This window comes from Protomyctophum bolini, assembly GCF_963924005.1.
Source record: "Protomyctophum bolini genome assembly, chromosome: 11".
Classification (NCBI taxonomy): domain Eukaryota; kingdom Metazoa; phylum Chordata; class Actinopteri; order Myctophiformes; family Myctophidae; genus Protomyctophum; species Protomyctophum bolini.
Genome location: NC_137872.1, coordinates 31,678,469 through 31,698,111, shown reverse-complemented (window position 1 = coordinate 31,698,111; position 19,643 = coordinate 31,678,469). Strand labels below are relative to the sequence as shown.

The window sequence follows — 19,643 nt, the reverse complement described above, 5'->3', positions numbered from 1 at the left end:
TGATTGCACTGAAAACATTGATGATCAACAATGTTAATCATGTAAACAACATTTCTACTTTACGTTACGTATAAGGCTCTTATAACTGTCAAGGGTGCTAAACCTGAACATGGCCCCCTGCAGCAGCAGAAAAACAAATGTATTTTTCTCCGTTGGGTACTTTATTTAGTTTTCTAATAATATTAGAAAACTAAATGATATTATCAGAGACAGTGGTACGATTTCACAACAAATGATTCATAATGTATCCATGTTTGTTTGTGATTGTGACTTCTGTTGCTATATGTTCCTTCTCACAGAATGTCATTAATTTTGACGGCTCATTACCAAATTAATTTGTGGGCAGTCCACAATTATGTATAGGCGACTATTTAATAGTCCAAAACATGAATTGATATACAGCCTAGTCTGAGACTAGGCTGTATATCAATTCATGTTTTGGTCAAATTGTTATTTTAATTGAAAGCCCATCTACGATGTAATTGCGAACGCAGTGAGCACTTACTATATAATAAAAAGGGCACATCTGCACAAACTAATAATTCCAAACATTCTATTTAATAAGATGTCCACATCAAAACATATCAAAAACAATTACAGCGAAGGAAGAAATACACTACTGTGCACATTACATTGTCTGGATATATATATTGAGGAAATGATTCTATGTAGAGATGGTGGACATCATCAGAACTGGAGTAGCCAAATCATATACAAACGTTTTAACCACATCAACCCTATAATTAATTGACTGGGATCCCCAAGGTCTCTATACAATCCCTTCTTTTCCGCCCTACACCAAATCTCTTCCCATAAATAGCCAATTTGCCGCAGAATAGGGATGCTAGGGTTGAATATGTGGTTAAAAACCAAACAATTGTTTTTTTAAAGGCGACCTCCTTGAATTCCTGGAACTCCTTAGTTCCAGCAGTTCAATCTTCCATCTCCCACAGCTTTTCTTTACAAAATGAAAATGTAATTGAGCAATTTGCCATTTCTATAAAAAAAAGGAAGGGAAAAAAAGGGAAGTCAACATTACCATGTCATGTGATTGTTTGATACAGCTATTTCAGTACCACAGCTGTGGCTCATTTGAGTTTGAATGTCCACGTGCCAGTCCCATTTTTTTTTTTTTTAATAATACTTACAGCACCAACATCTTCTTTTAATTAAATAAACTATATAAAGCAGGTCAGGCCCTATCATTTATATTCTCGCTCCGGTTAAGTTTGAATATGGTTGCATTTTGTCCCACATCTTTCCTTAAACAGCACAGGTTTATGAAAGAAGTAATATTGAGCTCTATGATCAACGCGGTTGGATCATGTCAATTTGTTGAAATTAAAAAGGGGAACCAAAATGGGTTGATGTTGCTGGGGGGGGGGGATTGAACATACATGGCATAGATGGCCTTTTTCCACACAGAAATAAGTACCTCACCTTGAGGGACAGATGCAAGGGAGCATCATAACATCTATATATATATATATATATATATATATCATATATCTTTATGGTTTAAAAACATTACAAGTTTCTCTGAGATCTGTATCATAAGATAGTCACATTTACTCTTTAGGATGGAGAACATAAAAGCAGTACATTGCGTAAACATGTCTTCTTAGGATAATCAGATGATAACAATAGGAAGTAAGATAAATTGAACCTTATCGACGCAATAACTTTTGTCCAAACTGCAAACCCATGCTTCAGCAAAAACTATTCACATCTACACACAAGCCTTTTGAATTCGTTCTGAAAAGATGTGAATTTAAATGTCCCCAAATGGTCCACAGCCAAATGTCACTTGAAAGGTTATTTAAAAAAAACAAAAAACACATTTCAATAATAATGAATATTTTTGTAAACATCAAAAAAAGACATTGGGGGGATGCTGAACATAGTTGATTATTCCTAACAAATAAGCAAATGTTCCAAAATGGTAAGACCAATGAGATATTGCTCAAATCTTTCGCTGGAGGTTGTGTTAAGTTGTAACAATTTAACGTGAACCAACAGGAATGTAGTATTTGGTCCCATGTTAAATAGCCCTGTATGTTTCTGGATATTGTATCGTTCTCTTCCTTGTGATCAGTGAAGAATTTTTATTACTCAGAGGTGCATATAACTCAATAACGCTGGTTCGTTTTAAATATTTTAAGTTTTTCTTACCTTTTTTTTGTAGCGGTTATGTAGCTCAGCCTAAAAAAAATAAAAGTTTTACTAGATAATGGTGAATTCATTTAAAAGCATAGGAGGAAGATTTAAAATAAAATGTACTTCACAGTGATATCAACTGAAAACAATCAGGATGCATGGCTGCTGGAACCAAACAACATCTCACACACGCACACACAGACGCACTCGCGCAAAGACAAACACACTTGCACACCAACCTCACAATGGTCAAATTCTAATACCCAAAATCTCGGCCACTCGCTCAGTCCCACTCGATCACCCCAGCATGGCGGTGTAATGGTAAAACTGGTTACCTGCCTAGGTTGAACTCTGCTGATAAACAAACTGCAAACGATTTACATTCGGACACTGACATTGTCCGCCATTTCTACAGCCAAAGTACGGATCTCCAGACTCTTTGGGTCCCACTTGAAGTTGATGTTGGTGCTGTTGATGGCCGTCATGTTGTCGCATATCTTTAAAGAGTGTGAGTGAGCGAGTGGCCAAGATATTTAGGTATTGGAATTGGGCTAAAGACACACGCATACACACCAGGACACCTCACTGTGGTTTCCCCAACAAGTTGGACAAGAACCCCTGGCCCTCCCCCCGCCTGCTGTTACCCCCTGCTAAGGGATCCATCTGGTTCAGTTCAGACTGATCCAGCATTTCAAAGTCCTCTCCGTCCAAGTCTGTGTCCAGCTCGGAGCTGGACTGCTTGCGGTAGCTTCGTTGTTGGGTCCCCTGCGGGGGCCTCTCTCTCTCCCTACGTTGGGGTCGCGGCTGCAACGCCCCGGCCAGCGCCGCTTGGATCATGTTGCTGGCGATGACTCCTGCTAGTTCACCTGCGAAGTCAGAGGCGGGCGGCAGGCCGCTGAGGGACAGCTCTGCGTCCAGGTCGTCCTGGTCCGAGTCCAGGTGATCCACGTCCAGCCCCCGGGGACCACCTGCCCGCCCAGACATGCCCAGGCTGGGCAGCCCAATGCTGGTGTCATCGTCATCGTCCATCAAAGTGGCATCTGGGTTTATAGAGGGGAAGTCTGGAAGATCCTGTGCAAAGGACTCCTCAGGGTCACTGTGCCTGTCCAGATCTGATGATGATGGGGAAACAGAGCAGACTGTAAGACAAGATAATATTTACTGAAAGCGTCACTGACTAAATTAAAGGCCACCTCTACATCTCCAGTGACTGGGCGCTCACCTTCAGAACCCTCTGTGAGAGGTGTCTGGCCACGGGACAGGTTGAAGGTGCAATTTTCAGTGTAAGACACCTCCGCATCAGAGTGCTCAGAATCAGTCAGCGAAAGTTCCTTTGCCACAACATCGTCATCAAACTAGAAAAAGATCGATACGTTTTCAATATAATTCATTATGCAGTTTCACAGATGTTAGGACATACTGCACAGGAAAAAGCATGTTATTTTCAATATGACTTGTAGTGATATTATGCAAAAACAATACCGTTTGTACAGATGAACAAGGATTAAAGATATTCACATTTGTTTTTTATGACCTATTAATAGTAGCGATCTTTAGAGTTTAGAAGTCTAGTGTGTTCTATTTTACATGGACCACACTAATGTAAAGCGCAGAACATTTCTATTTCAAACAGCATTTGAAATAGAACATATAAATTACTGTGGGGCAGAAAGCAGCCAGCTCCTCCTCGCTGTCACTTGCTTCACCCGAGGCTGCACCGTGGATAGGCTTACGCAGGACTGTAGAGTAAACAGACGTATGCAGAGTCAGACCAAAGTTCATAGATATTACTGTACTGCTCTGAATCTCTGACATTAAGGTGCACAACCGAAATAGCCTACTTCTCATATGACATATAACATAAATATATATATAGCTTGGAAATGTGTGTTTGGAGTTGACAAATGATGCTTGTAAAACAGTGGTGTACTACTTACACTGATTGTCCATAGGCTTTGACATCATGAATCCGCGGACGCTGAAGTCCAGCCGCTGCAGGACTGGCTCCAGCTTCACACACACATGCTGCAAAACTCGATGATAGGCTGCTAATGGCGCCAAGAGAACCGCCAACACTGGTAGGGAGAGAGAGGGGAGACGAATAGACAGGATAATTCCCTCTTTAGTTTTTGCATAAGGGATGCAATACACAATGCATGATATGCTATAGTGCGAACAAAAACTGTCCAATTGCTACTCTCCTTTGCCCATTTACACAAACCTATTCTAATTATATCCTTTCAAAACACGTGAATATTAACTGATACATAGACACGGTTAACATGCACAGACTACATTGGATTGTTTGTGACATCAGTGTGCACTAGACGGCCTTCAAAGACTCTCTCCGGTCTACACTAGTGTTAGAGGTTAGGAGATTAGCCCTTTCTCGGCTTGACCTCCTTAACCAGCTAGGTAGCTTCCCCCTTCGTGGCATTAATCACCACACAGACTAGGCTCTGCTCGCTGCTAAGGCTCCCCAGATCTGGTTTCACTTCCCATGCATTTTTAACACTGGCAACCAGGCTGTATGTTCCCTGCCAATTACGCCCTCTGAATGGGCTGGGGTTTACAACCGGACTCACCAGCAGAGTAGGACAGCACCAATCCAGGAATATAGCGTCCAATCATGGCCAGAGAGGTGAGGACTCCACAGCTCATGAGGCAAAACTGACACCACGAAGCACAAGCACGCACGACAAAGTCAGCAAGTGTCACTTAAACCATTACATTGTTAAAGTTAATGTTGCTACTTTGCGCCAGGTAAAATAAACACCATCGTTGTGTGTGACGGCTCTAGGTAGTTTGTGTTCTTTACCTTGCCTGGATTAAGTCCTTTGTACTGCGCCATACTGGACATGAGGGCTGTTCCAGTAACCCAGGTATCAGCAATGTGGTGGCACAGTTCAGGCACACTCAGAACCCCAGGCTGCACCAGGCCCCAACTAGACAGACAGAACATGTTACTAATCATCATAATCATCTCTCAGCGGCTGCTGGCTACAGTACATACTATACCATAGTCACAGGAACATACCCTTCATTTTCTGATTCGTCCAGTTTTTTGACTGTGGAACGAGAGAGAATATCCATGATATTATTATAAAACCACAAACAAAGTGTACAATACACATCTTTTACCAGTGTTTTCATTTTCATGTAGCATATATTTAGTGGATATCTGTTCTGTACATGATCATATCATCATACTGTAGTTATCAGTAAAGATTTATGGAGCTATGAAGATTTAAGAGGAGCATCAATTGTGTCTGGTATAATCAATAGCACTTGCAAAGTCCAGACAGAGTTCTTGGCTTTCACAGCAGAATTTATCTTAAAGCAATTACATTTCACACAAAGGAAAGGAGAGGAGAGTGGAATAAAGGTCTCTGCACACTGCTGCGTTTTTCAGATTTTTAGCTGCACTTTTCCACTGTTTTTCCAAAAAACCCGTCCACTGAGTCTGCAAGGATCTTAACCCATTTAGGCATGACGTCGAAATTAAAAAGATGTCTTCCTGACAGTTTTCTGAAATACCTATGTTTCTGTATCAGTGATGCTCAATATTTCCTGTCAAGGACCCCAAATAATGTATGTAATTGGCCTCCGACCCCCATCTCAAAATATGTTATTCCAGGCACCCCCCCAGAAGCAAATATTTGAGTAAAAAAAAATAGCAAGCTTGTATCGCGGCACTCAGTGCCGCGCTATGAGCTTGTAGATTTGCTATTTTTCAACAGCTAAAGTATAACATAATCATGCTTAAAACACTACTAAAAGGGGTTCCCGCCCAGAATGGGTTAGGCCTGGCGTCGAAATAAATAAAAAGTATTCTGAAAGAATATATATTTAAAGATCTGTGCCACATTTTCACGATTTTTCAAAAATAGCAGACCTACAAGCTCGTAGCTCTATGAGCTTGTAGATCTGCCATTTTTCAATAGCTAAAGTATAACATAATGCTTAGTTAAAACACCAAAAGGGATTCCCGCCCAAAATGGGTTAAGAGCCATGAACTTTTTCAGATTAATTAGAGCTATGGTATAATTAAAGAGGGCCATTGGACTCTGCAGGGAAGGTAAGGAGTGGACACAGACAGAATCAGAGCAGAGCCCCTAAAGTATTTGTTGCACAACAATGTCACTGAATGAAAATAACTGATTTATAAGCAACGTTTCGCTTACAAATCGGTTATATTCGTGAGTGACACTGTTGAAGTAGATTTAGACTTAAGAATACAGATGAACTACAAAGAGAGATCCCCCAGATAGATACCTCTGATTTGAGGCCAGATCTTATTCTTCCAGGTATCCACACAAACAACAAAAAACAGTCCAGAGGCCACCAGGAAGAGCAGGCGAAACGAGGTCAAAGCAAAGAACCTACGACACAAAGAGAGAATACAAATGTGAGCACGAGGTGTGTGCTGCTAAAGCATAGTAACCGTTTTAGTACAATGTTCAGCTAGAGACTAAAAGTTGACAATGGATGATGATTCGAGGGTAAAGTGAAATTTAATTAGGGCTGCAATTGCAACTGTTGGTTATTTTCTTAGCATTGTTCTATTGATTACCATTTCTATTAATCGAATAGCACATTTAATATAAATTGTTTATTTTTTATAAGATCAATGAATCGATCTTTAAGCCTGATTTTATAACTTGTACTACAATGTCGCACAACAGGCAGTGTCACTTCTAATGCCAATAAAGTAATCAATCAATCAATAACATGGACCCATGTCGTACCGTAGAACATCTACCCTGCGTCGCCGGGTAGATGTTCAAGGCAGGAATCGAGTCATGGTCATTGCTGTTTATGTGGTCGGCTGAGTCACTGGGATGTCTCGTGATGTTATTCAGAACCCATTTAGCTTAAGCTCAGGTTTATTCCTTAATTCAATTAAAATGAATAGTGATCCAGAGTCTGCAGACTATGTTTTGACCATATACTGTACATTTGCACAGTCATTGTTCCACAAACTGTTGCCCTTCGACTTCCACAGCTATGAGCACTGTACTTTAGCACTGCAGCAAATATACATTACAAGACTTGGGCTGCCCCTGTTACAGTACACCACTTCAAAGGTAGCTAGTCAGTAATCCAATGTTATACAATGTCTTTACAAATTCTTTAAGTATTTAACTATTTATCAACATATAGTCATCCCCAATCACTAAGAAATAGGGATACTATAAATGAACCAATAGCATGTGATAACCTTAGGCTTAGTGAAGTGAACCCATGTGATAATTGTTTTTAGGGAAAGCAAAGCAAACCTACTGCAATTTGATATATTTTTAAGCATAATAAGCTTTCCTGTTTCCTCCTAAGAGATTGTCAGCACACCATCCAGTCATTAAACATACTCTGACTGTTGCACGCACAGCCTTGTCACACCGACACTAGTCGATCTAAGTGCACAACGCGTTGTGAGCTTGTAGATCGGGAACATGTGAAGATCAGGAAGCGGCTCAGAGATCACAGGAGGAGTGGTTTGTTCTTTGGTTTCTAGCTCTGGGAGAAAGTTATTCACATTCACTGGCTGGAGTGCTTTACATATTAGGAGGAAGGAATAACATATGCCCTGTGAGACTCATCAGACTCTATGGAACCACTGTACCCTCTGTAAGAACACACGTCACGGTTCATTTAACCACCACAACAGAGTAACATGATTCAGTCATCTCACCAGAATTATAAAAAGATCAATCAAATAACTAGTGGTAAAGCGAGATAGGAAGCAAACCCTAATAAAAGGAAAACTTTTGTAGTGTGTTTGTAATTGTTGATGTAGTTACGTTTATTGCTATGTTTGTTGACATGTTTGATGTATTGTTTTGTCTATGTGTTGCGCCCGCGCTTATCCTTTTAAATGTATGTATATATATATATATATATAATATATATATATATAATATATATATATATATACACACACTTAAGTAAGACAATATCCTATTGGATGATTTGGATCTCCCAGTTGTTTAATCAAGGCCACAAGTTCTGTTGATGGATGGGAAGAATGAGATACGGTGCCCATTATTCCTTACCCTTCCTCATAATGCATACGATTTTCCATTCCCTGTCATTCCATGCATTTTCTTTGGGATACTGTATCAATCCTGGGCTGAAACTAATGTTCACCGACGCACAAGTAACCGGGAGAGGGAGAGAGAGAGAGAGAGAGAGAGACACAGTAGAGTGCCTAATATGCCCAGTGGTCTAATCAAATAAAGGGTGGATTCCTGAACTGGAAGAGCAGGCCTCCCTGTGCCTCCAGGCTGCAGGTCAAGTGATTTATGTCACAGGGCAACATTAAACTACTTTATTGTTTATTCTTTACTTTAGTGTATACGACAACTGTGTTCAGCATTTTTAGAGACCCAATGGGAAGCTAAGGCACATAAACACAGCATGCCATGATATCATTACAATGTAATACATATTAAGATTGCCCTGTCAATTAAATTGAATTACATTTGTGGTCTCAATGACAAACTCAGCTGGCTCAGTTTGCTCATTTGTGTTTTGATCGTTAAGCCACATGTCAGACACATTTAGGTTATGGGTGCTGTGTACACCCCTCTGGTCTGGGCCCTAGATACAGAGGATACTTTATGTCACTCCATAAATAGCCACTCTAGCGAGAGCCATCTGGCTTGTCTTGAATTGACAGGTGACATGCTTGTATTGTGCTCAAGCATCGCATTATAACGGCCAAGCGTTGTTTCCTATATACAACAACAGTAGACGCAGTCAAATCCTCACAGTGTTCGTGTTATAGTGAATCTATTTGTACACTCTTCTGTGTTTACTGTGCAAAAAAAACAAAAACAAACAGATAAAGACAGCATCACTCACCAGAACACAACGTTGACCGCCACGTACGTTAGACCACACTGGACGGGTCTCTCCCACACCAGCACGGACTGCAGGTAGGTGAGCAGCCGCTCGTAGGGACCCAGCCTCGCCTGGAGGGCGACTTTGACAGCCCGCACCTGGCCGTCTCTCTCGCTGGAGCCGGGGCGAGTCCTCAGGCCGACGCTACTAGTACTAGAGCCCTGCTGCTGCTTGGTGGCGGCGTCTTCCTCCATCTTCTTGGCGTGCAGCATATTGATTCAAGGAGTGTGCTGCAAATAGACCGTTAGTCACTCACCGAACAGGTACAGCTCGCTATGACACCACGGACTCAGGACGGTTGCTAGCTAACGTTAGCTTAGCAACCTAAGCTAACGTTAGCAACCGTGTGCAAACGCCGGGCCAGCCTAGGCTAGTAGCAGCAGCTAAACCGTCAGACACGCTACTCGGTGTCAGACCATCACAGGGAAGGACAAGGAAAGAGACGCAACAACAACATCTGACCCTGACTTGTTGTTATATCATGGCTATTCTTCTGACATTTTGGCAGAAAGAATAACGTCGTAGCCTATCTTTGACGTCTTCTTCACAAATATGGCGTCACCTGTTTTTGTTTTACGCGAACACGGTAGGCTAGGCTGGAAGCACGTGACTTCACGTGAGGGGATCTTGCTCGTCCAATCAGAGTCCACGTCAGTGCGGTGCTCGTGCTTCCTGCGCAGCGGCGCGCCCCTGTGATGGAGACGTTACAGAGAACCTCGATTATGAAATTATATTTAATAAATTAATAATATATGTAATAAGAATGTAATAATGTAATAATAATACATATGATGTACAAAAATAGTAGTATTCTAGTATTAATTACAGACCGAACACACATATAGGTAGGGATATTGTTATATTCCAAATGTAAAATAAATATTAAAAGGGTAATTAAATAATAACACACATGCAAAAAGATTTTTTTTTAATAATGAATTCAAAATACTCAAACGTTTATTATGTTCCACAAAAACAAATTTTGCTTTACTTTTTTTTAAATTAAAAGAAAACGACGCAGTCTCTCAACACAGTGAGTGTGAGCTGGAACGCAACCACGTCGTGAACTGCTGTGTTGTGTTTCCAGCGGGAAGGAACTGGGTTGCAGCGCACTGACTGACTCACAACAAACATCTCTGCGTCTCTGCTTCTGACTGTTCTGTTTGTACTGTAGCTAGCTGGCTAGCTAAACAACACCCATACGAAGAGGAGAGGAAGTACCATGCCGCGAGAAATCATCACTCTCCAACTAGGACAATGTGGAAATCAAAGTATGTTTTATATACCATACCATGGATCTTTCCATGCTAGCCTGTGGCTAGCCAACTGGCTATTGTGTATGTGTAGACTAGAGTGAGTGGATGTAGCTAACTGCATGGGCTAAAGATGTGTTGTATTTTTTGATCAGCTGGATACAGTGATCAGCTATTAGTACAGTGGTTTTCAACCCTTTTCATATCAAGGCAAATTATTAATTAATTCTGCATTTGAGCCACGGTCACGGACCACAACTTGATGAGATTTTTAGCCTTGCAGACCCAAAACTAAACTAATATGTACACATCACACATTTGACGTCCATGCTAGGAGACACAACAGGCAAAGTGGCAACCGTTGATCAAAATAAATATTCTTCTACATGATCTAGTAGCTCTGGTCCATAGCTGCAACGGCAGCAAAGGGCATTAGGTCAGGGATATGGACCAGAGCTACTAATGCAGATGTTTAACAATGTTACGGGTCCATTTGGTTTTACACTCTCAAGAATTAAAGATAAGGGTCCATTTGGTTACCAACTCTCCATCATTTAGCTGGGGACCACCTGGCTGGCAATATGTTGAACTGAGTGATGGTGAATGAAGTCACGTGTGTGGATGGATCGGATGTCCCACTCCTTAATATAATAGATCCAAATGTGAAACATTGGATATTGATCAGCCCAAGATTTAGACTCTTAGACGTATTACGTAGTTTGAATGAATGTAGATTAGAATGTAATTTGCATACAGATATGAGACTTAATTTAACCGACTACATTTAGAAAAACATAAGACATTTCTTAATGGCCGTTGGTTGGTAAGGTGTTCCACGTTTTATTAGCATAGGAGCGGAATTAATTTAACCCCTTTGAGCCGAATCTGGGTTGCACATGGTTTGTTGAACTCCTTCTGGTGTGATTGTGGACTTTGTTGAGGCAAACGGCCATGTTTCTGTAGTTCATGTTGTTGTTAACGTGCCTGACCTCCCATCTATTTTCCGTGTTCCAGTTGGGTTCGAGTTCTGGAAGCAGCTGTGTGCGGAACACGGCATCAGTCCGGAGGGGATCGTGGAGGAGTTTGCAACCGAAGGGAACGACAGAAAGGACGTGTTCTTCTATCAGGTAATGAATGACTGACTGACTGACTGTTCTCATCCAGCTGGAGCTGACCTCGGCAGGACTTACAGTATGTTGTTATAAACTAGGGGTTTTCAACCTTTTTCACATCAAGGTCCATTATGTATTCAGCATTTCAGCCACGGACCACCATTTGATGACATTTAGCCTCTCGAACCCAAGACTAAAGAATCATTTTTTGTCGGTGGATAAGATTTTGTCCACAATTCCATGTTGTAATGATGTTGTACCATAGGAGAGAAAACAGGCAAAAAGTGATCAAAATAACAATTCTTCTACGTTCTCTAATTGTGTAGACATCTTGTAAATTAAGTAATGCAGATAATAGATCATTTTAATCTTGAGAGCGTGATTGGTTACATTTTATGCTCTCAAGAGTTAAAGATCTTAAAAGGGTCAATTTGGTTTTCTCCCTTTAGCTGGGGTCCACCTGGTGGTCCCTGGACCACTAGTTGAAAACCACTGCTTGTCAAATTTTAAATAAAGCTGAGTAGGAAATAATTGATCCATCCATTTACAGTATATGCAATAACCCTACGCACATCTCCACTGCAGCGCCTCCATCGGACACTAGATGGAGTAGTTGTAGTGTAAACTGGAGTAAGGTGGCTGTTAAAAAGACACTACAGCACTGTTTCCCACACATTTGTGGGACACAGACCAATTTTTATGGGCCACGACTCGATTAAAAATCCAATTTTCTTTTCCTACATAAAAAAGTATAAATATATATAATATATTTTAAAATAATTGTATACATTTTAAAACAAACATCTAAGAAATCCCATGAATAAAAAAATATAATAATTAAGAAGTACTGAAAATAGCCGATCTCTACAAGCTCACAGTGCGAAGCGACATGTTGTGCGCTTGTAGAGCTGCTATTGTCACTAGTTTGGGTCCTGGCCGGGGAAACGTCTCTAATGCCTCTTTTGGGTCTCGCCCTGAAAAGTTTGGTAACCACTGACATACAGCAGCATGTATAGAATATAAGAGATGACCCTCATTGTTCAGGATATTCCTATTGGAAATGTATTTAGTCTGGACCGTGCCGTCCTCCTAAAAGCCCTTTCCCCGTGTGAACTGCACTAGGCGGATGACGAACACTACATCCCCCGGGCCGTCCTCCTGGACCTGGAGCCCAGGGTCATCCACTCCATCCTCAACTCCCCGTACGCCAACCTGTACAACCCAGAAAACATCTACCTGTCTGAGCACGGCGGAGGAGCAGGCAACAACTGGGCCAGTGGGTTCTCACAGGTTAGTGATCCCAGGGAGCAACTGGGCCAGTGGGTTCACGGGTCGTAATCAGTCGCACCATAACAAGTCACTGCTCCACCATTGCTTTGTTTGAATTTAACACATTCAATTACGTTAAATAAATAAAAAAACAATGCTGTACTTAATCTTTTCCAGGGAGAGAAAATCCACGAAGACATCTTTGACATCATTGACCGGGAGGCGGATGGCAGCGACAGTTTGGAGGCAAGCTCAGTTTTATTTTTACCTTTGCATTCATGATGGGTTACAGAAGCAGGTTTACATTAGGTGGGTTTACAGAAGGTTTACATTAGTTGGGATGTTAGACTGACAGATGCACGATAGTAAAATCACGAGCATTGCTGTACCTCATTTACACTTTACAGGTATAATTAATCGATACTGCAAGAGCCACAAGGCCCACAACAAAACATTGCAAACTATGTGAAAATAGAAGCAATTTTAAAATGTGTAGCTTAATGATGAGTGTTTTGTTTTCAGTTTTGAACTGTAGCTGGCATATGATGCCTGCAAAAAAGGGGGCAAAGCAGAACATTTGAGATAATGCTGGCATGCTTTGTGTCATATTGTTGATTAAAGGAATATCACACTGACTGCCTGTCAGGCATGAAAGGCCAGATGTTACAATAACATGTCATCTCCAACAGCAGAGAGATAGTTTTTGTACCAATCTCACCAGCAGACAATAATTCTCTGTTAGACTGAGTGTGGACATGGCTTGCATCACTCAACAGCAGAGTTTGTGTATAAATAAACACACAATGGAGAGGAAGAATGGTGTTTGGACGTGCGGATTGGGCCTTTAAGGAGCTGCTTCGGGGTGAAAAATGAGAAATGGGTTAGATTATTTTGACTGATAGGTGTTAACCTATACAGAGTATAGACCCGCCCGCCCCACTTCCAATACCTCTTAAAATAATGGTTTGGTAGAAAATGTTTTCCTTGAGCATTGAATGACCAACTTGGTAGAGAGTCCATGTAAAACGGGTGCTGCTCAGTGCTCACGCATGTCCTCGTAAAGCCCAAGCTATGCTCGGTATTATTCTGAGACTTTCCTCAACAGCCAGCCACCCCATAAAACAACATTCAGACCTCCCCTTGGAGCTCTGAGCTCTGTTATTCATTCACATTATGACCCCACATTATTATTTAGTGTGTGTGTGTGTGTGTGTGTGTGTGTGTGTGTGTGTGTGTGTGTGTGTGTGTGTGTGTGTGTGTGCTGGGTTGGACGGTAGGTAGGTGGAGTGCTCGTGTGTATGTGTGTGTTGGCAGGGTGTGGCGTGTTGGAGGTCGGGTGATAATAGCTGGGCTAGTGTAGAAGGCAGGTATTACAGGAGAGGGAGCCTATTTGTGAGGTGGGGCTGCACTCCCATTTATATAACTGCCAACTGCCTAGGGAGGGAGGCAATTGCTCCCTCCCACACACACGCACAGACGTTTGAGTTGGGCACGGCGTTATAGTATGGGGCGAAACGCGAACGTGGCATATTGTACAGTAGCAGTGGTTCTGCCTTGAGTTGGACAGGGCTGTCACCATTACACATTTAAGTTGGCGATTGTCACTCAAATAATTGTGATTAACGATTTAACTGTGAGTTTGGCATTGAACATTGTGAATACATTTGACATTTAATCACAAATTGCACAGGGCAGATTATGACAAATATACAAATGGAAACGACGACTGTTTTGTTTTAATAATTGCGATAGGCCTATTGAGCTGCACATACTGTACTAAGTCACCTTCTGTCCTTTCCTGGCAGGGCTTTGTCTTGTGTCACTCCATCGCTGGTGGGACGGGCTCAGGCTTGGGGTCCTACTTACTGGAGAGAATCAATGACAGGTCAGCACACACACACACACACACACACCGTGAATATGGGGTCAATAACTGAAAGCGGCTCTTCTAAGTGTTGATCTTTTTCACCATGTGCCCTTTTCCCTGTACGCGCGTCATTGAACTAGCATGTTTTGTGAACACTATACCCCCACCCCACCCCTTTGCCTCTGTGATCTTCAGGTACCCAAAGAAACTGGTGCAGACGTATTCTGTCTTCCCCAACCAGGACGAGATGAGTGACGTGGTGGTCCAGCCCTACAACTCTCTGCTCACACTCAAGAGGCTCACCCAGAATGCAGACTGTGTGGCAAGTAGCCCTAATAATAGATTCACCATAGGTTAATTTGAACCATTAATTCTTAACAACATTTCCACACCGGAGATACTGTATATATGCTGCTTTCTGTAACAGGGTAACAAGGAGGCAAATTACAGTGCCAGAAGTCACTACAAATCTAATCTTATTAAATCTCAGTCTTAGATTGATGTGGTATTGCTTGGGCTGAGAGATGCTCCGATGGGCTAAACGGTGCACAGTGAAATCCCAGTGCTGATTTAACTCTGAAGAGTACAAAAATGGAACCAAAGTCCCATTTGGCCACTCTTAGGAGCTAAGTTAACACCAACGGTTTTTCTGCGTGTCCTCTCCAATACCTACTTCCTCCAGTGCCTTACATAAGGCCGTCATATTGATTAAATTAGGCAGAAAGCTAATAGAATCTGCTCAAGACTTGACCTGCCCCCCTCCCCCCTCTCCTAAACAACAGCATACTGTGTTGCTTTTCAAGAGGTTCCCTGACTACATGACTCAAAGGCACGCTCAGTCTTTCTACATTTCAGCAGCATATTGCCTTTCTTCATTAGAAAGAAATGCAACGTTTCTTCCCACACACTTGTCTAACGTTCACCCTCGCCTTTGTGTCTTTTTGTCAGGTGGTGTTGGATAACACTGCTCTGAATCGGATCGCCACAGACAGGCTGCACATCCAGAACCCGTCCTTCTCCCAGATCAACCAGCTGGTACGTGACCGATTGGCACTCCCATCATCATCAGGGCTTTTAACCCATTTTGGGGCGGGAACCCCTTTGTGTTTGAAACATTATGTTATAATTTAGCTATTGATAGCAGATCTACATCGCCACTGAGTGGCGCACTACGAGCTTGTAGGTCTGCTATTTTTGAAAAATCATGAACATGTGGTACAAAGCTTCAAAAAATTCAAAATTCAAAAAATAATGTTTTTTAAATTTCGCCGTCAGGCCTAAATGGGTTAAAACGGGACTAGTTTGCAGCATGCCTGTATTTGATGAAGAACAAATAGTCTGTTTAGAAGAGAGGTAAATGGAAGGTCACGCTCATGCCTAAAATAAAAGGGATTTACGAACTAGTTTTACAAGTTCCTCACACGTCAGACTGGATCTTTCTTTAGCTTCCCTCTGAAATCAGCAGCTAGTGCGTGTGCAGTTGTCAAAGCATAGCTTGGTTGTGTCACTGGATGTGGATTGCTTACGCCCCAACTCGACTATGAATGTAATTGAACTAACAACTAGCCCAACATCCTTTTCCCTAATTTGTCTCCTGTACCTAACTTAAACTTTCTACATACAGGTTTCCACCATCATGTCTGCCAGCACAACCACCCTACGTTATCCAGGATACATGAACAACGACCTGATTGGTCTGATCGCCTCCCTCATCCCTACGCCCCGCCTCCACTTCCTTATGACGGGTTACACTCCACTCACCACTGACCAATCTGTACGTTGTTCATTTTAACAGAACAAAATATAGTAACATAATATTGTGCAGTGTTGCATGCAGTGCAGTTTTTTTATATTTATCTATACCTGTATTTTTTATTAGTGACAGAATGTGTTATTCTTAGCTTTATTTTGTCTATTGTAAGATATTTAACTTGTTGCCCGTCTCTCAGGTGGCCAGTATAAGAAAAACTACGGTGTTGGATGTGATGAGAAGGCTTCTGCAACCCAAGAATGTCATGGTGTCCACGGGCAGGGACAGACAGGCCAACCACTGCTACATCGCCATCCTCAACATCATCCAGGGAGAGGTGGATCCCACACAGGTATGTGCTGCGCGTATTAATAGTGCCGATTATATAATCTCCATTACCTTGTATAGATCTATATCCAGTTAGTGTTTTGCATTGTTCATTGGACCGCATACTAAGCCCATTTCTGCTCCATGATTCTGTAGGTGCACAAAAGCCTCCAGCGCATCCGAGAACGGAAGCTGGCCAGTTTCATCCCCTGGGGTCCTGCCAGCATCCAGGTGGCCTTGTCAAAGAAGTCGCCATACCTGCCGTCTGCCCACCGAGTCAGTGGCCTCATGATGGCCAATCACACCAGCATCTCGTGTGTATGTGCAAACCAGACATTTCTCTTACTATACACCCGTTGGGTTCAATTAGCCCGTCGCTGTTGTTGAACACATATCCAGCTTAATGTCGGGAAAGTTACACGACTGACCCACTCAGGTGATGGCAATAATACTAATCCACGTAGTCTTGCCGTGCATTACATGAAAACTCCTGTCGGACGGTCGTTAAAGTTGATTGAGTTGGATAGTTCTCCCTCTAACATTACCACGTATGTCTACATTATTTAAATAATGTCATGCACATTTGTCCAGCGCATAGCTTACTGCAGGCCTTGTTGACTAGATTTAGAAGACATTATGAAGAAATCCCATCATTTAACATTCTTCTCAATGCGTGAGAAGGACCGCTTGCCATCGTGGAGTGGGTGGGACTTTGCGAAGGGCTAATTCTGTTACAACTAGTTATTTACGTGTGCTTGAGGATAGACATGATCGTTCACTCACGCTTCTGTTGTCTGACTTCCCGCAGCTGTTTGAACGAACGTGTCGCCAGTACGACAAACTGCGTAAGCGTGAGGCCTTCCTGGAGCAGTTCCGTAAGGAGGACATCTTCAAGGACAACTTTGACGAGCTGGACAACTCTCGCGAAGTGGTCCAACAGCTGATCGACGAGTACCAAGCAGCCACGCGACCCGACTACATCTCCTGGGGCACACAGGAACAGTGAACACACCGTCGCTAAACTACAGCCTAACAGTGTGTTTTAACAGCGGGTGAGCATCGGGCGACACATTGCCTAATCGCCCGCTATCGGGCGAAAAGATTAATCATTTTTATCTTTCGGGCGACGTTCCTCCGCTATCGGCGGTAGTCGCCGGGTCCCATAGACAAATAATGCACTTTCAGAAAATTCATCTGGCTGTCGCCTGCTGTTAAAATGCACTGTCAGAAGCATATTTGCTGCTGGGATCTTTACCTTTGTATTGAGTAAAGTCACATTTAGAACTCTAAATGTGAAGATATAAGTAGATATGTATATAAATGTTAACATTTTTGAACCCTCCCATGTCCCATTAATTAATCTGCTCTAGCATGAAGCCCACTGAATGTGAGGGTGTACTGTAGGATATAATGTCATGAACATTAAACCAAATTATAGCCAAATAATAAAGTAACTTAGTCCTCTCAAGAACCAAGCTCCACTTAAACCCAAACCTGCACTATGTTAGCGAGTCCTGTGTAAGGTTTCAGTCTGTGCTGAAAGCAGGGACACATCAATGTCTACATTTCTCTGCCTGGAGACAACCTCTACTTATGGTCAACATCGGTATATGGTTTCATCTCTCCTACACTCTTGCCTTTCCCTCTCATTACATTTGAACACAATGCAAGAGTATACGTTGCCTTGTTGCCGGTCTATTTTTCTATTGAGTTCAGTGGTTCCGTTCTAGCGGTGTTGGTTTACAGTGGTGTAAAGCCTGCACATCCTGACAGGTAATTACATTATGACGGCCGGAATGTGTGACATGACAAAGTCCACGTTCCGGACATTGCTGGCATGGTGTGTTGTCTGCTGCTGTGTTCTAGTATATTAACGCAAACACAATCAGTACTCATGACAATATCCATGTTGTACACCTTCGCTGTTGCTGTACATGCAGTTACTACATGATTGTAACAATTTCATGATGGATTGTCAAACTATGTTCAAAGAAGGAATTTGCACAGACAGGGCTGCACAAAAATGAAACTAGTTTGAACCTCGTGCCTGTATGTATACCTTCAAAGTCAAAAGTTCTTCTCTCCAGCTATCCAGATGTAAATAGCATTACATGTTTCTTTGTTGGACCTGTTTGAAATATTAATAAAGATGTTTTCTAGTAATCCGTCTTTAGTGTATGTGTATATTAATAAGGTGGATTGTATGTTTATCAGAACGATAATAGTCCTTTTCATTCATAGTGAGCAGTTAACACAATATTGCAAAGTTATACAACACCTGGATCTGCAGTGGCCTTGCAGCTGTTCATCCAACTTAGTTGAGGCTCAATTACCACCAGGGAATGCTGAGGCAATTAGCAACTCTTGCTCAAGCAGCCATTCTTTCTAAGCAGGAAGGCCATTGGGAGAGGCAGCTATGCTGCATGGGCCACATTTCACCCTGAAAAACACCCTCTGCAGAGAAGAAGCAGGCAATGACCTCCGTAACCTTGATGGCCTCTCTTGCTGACTGAGTTACTGGCAGAGATACTTCGCAGAGGCTCACACTCCTGGCAGAAGTAGCAATGCAAATGAAAGACATATACTGTGTATCCCTATTCCCTGACATAATTTTATAGCTAAACGGACAGAATTCTATTTTATTTGAATGATGAAACCCAGCTGCCATTAATAGTTGGAAATGGAAATTGCGGAAATTGCGGAAATGGAAATTGTAATTGCGGAAATGGAAATTGCGGAAATGGTAATTGCGGAAACGGTGGAAATTGCGGAAATGGAAATTGAGGAAATTGTACCCATTTAGACCTGAGTTAAAAACATTCAAGAATATATATTCAAAGATTTGCGCCACATTTTTACGATCTTTCAAAAATAGCAGACCTACAAGCTGGTGGCGCGCTATGAGCTTGTACTGTAGATCTATTTTTCAATAACTAAATTATAACATGTTTAAAACACCAAAATGGGTTAACCTCCACAGCGCTATGGCGGGTACAGCCATGACG

General features: G+C 42.1%; 2 protein-coding genes across 2 annotated transcripts; one reads left to right on the top strand and one right to left on the bottom strand.

The window, feature by feature from the left end:
- Positions 1-536: 536 nt before the first annotated feature.
- retreg3 (reticulophagy regulator family member 3) lies at positions 537-9,631 on the bottom strand. The gene is made up of 9 exons (XM_080776843.1): positions 9,022-9,631; positions 6,433-6,539; positions 5,195-5,225; positions 4,976-5,102; positions 4,743-4,827; positions 4,095-4,232; positions 3,817-3,896; positions 3,380-3,512; positions 537-3,269 (listed from the first exon to the last, which is right to left on the bottom strand). The coding sequence occupies exons 1-9, from the start codon at positions 9,270-9,272 to the stop codon at positions 2,740-2,742; spliced, it is 1,482 nt and encodes a 493-aa protein (XP_080632969.1). The 5' UTR covers positions 9,273-9,631; the 3' UTR covers positions 537-2,739.
- Positions 9,632-10,154: 523 nt separating this feature from the next.
- tubg1 (tubulin, gamma 1) lies at positions 10,155-18,795 on the top strand. The gene is made up of 11 exons (XM_080775840.1): positions 10,155-10,331; positions 11,328-11,440; positions 12,548-12,715; positions 12,872-12,940; positions 14,500-14,579; positions 14,757-14,883; positions 15,510-15,596; positions 16,186-16,335; positions 16,511-16,663; positions 16,795-16,956; positions 17,447-18,795. Exons 1-11 carry the CDS (start codon positions 10,283-10,285, stop codon positions 17,642-17,644), a joined length of 1,356 nt encoding a protein of 451 aa, XP_080631966.1. The 5' UTR covers positions 10,155-10,282; the 3' UTR covers positions 17,645-18,795.
- The last annotated feature ends 848 nt before the right edge of the window (positions 18,796-19,643 follow it).

What these genes read in the sequence shown, in the direction of transcription:
- retreg3 (XM_080776843.1), bottom strand. Translation starts at nt 9,272, where the DNA reads ATGCTGCACGCCAAGAAGATGGAGGAAGACGCCGCCACCAAGCAGCAG. An exon ending in GACGAATCAGAAAATGAAGG is followed by an intron (nt 5,103 to 5,194) that starts GTATGTTCCTGT and finishes CTGTCTGTCTAG; the next exon opens with TTGGGGCCTGGTGCAGCCTG. An exon ending in GGTGCTGTCCTACTCTGCTG is followed by an intron (nt 4,233 to 4,742) that starts GTGAGTCCGGTT and finishes TCTCCCTACCAG; the next exon opens with TGTTGGCGGTTCTCTTGGCG.
- tubg1 (XM_080775840.1), top strand. Translation starts at nt 10,283, where the DNA reads ATGCCGCGAGAAATCATCACTCTCCAACTAGGACAATGTGGAAATCAA. An exon ending in AGGACAATGTGGAAATCAAA is followed by an intron (nt 10,332 to 11,327) that starts GTATGTTTTATA and finishes TCCGTGTTCCAG; the next exon opens with TTGGGTTCGAGTTCTGGAAG. An exon ending in CCCAGAATGCAGACTGTGTG is followed by an intron (nt 14,884 to 15,509) that starts GCAAGTAGCCCT and finishes TCTTTTTGTCAG; the next exon opens with GTGGTGTTGGATAACACTGC.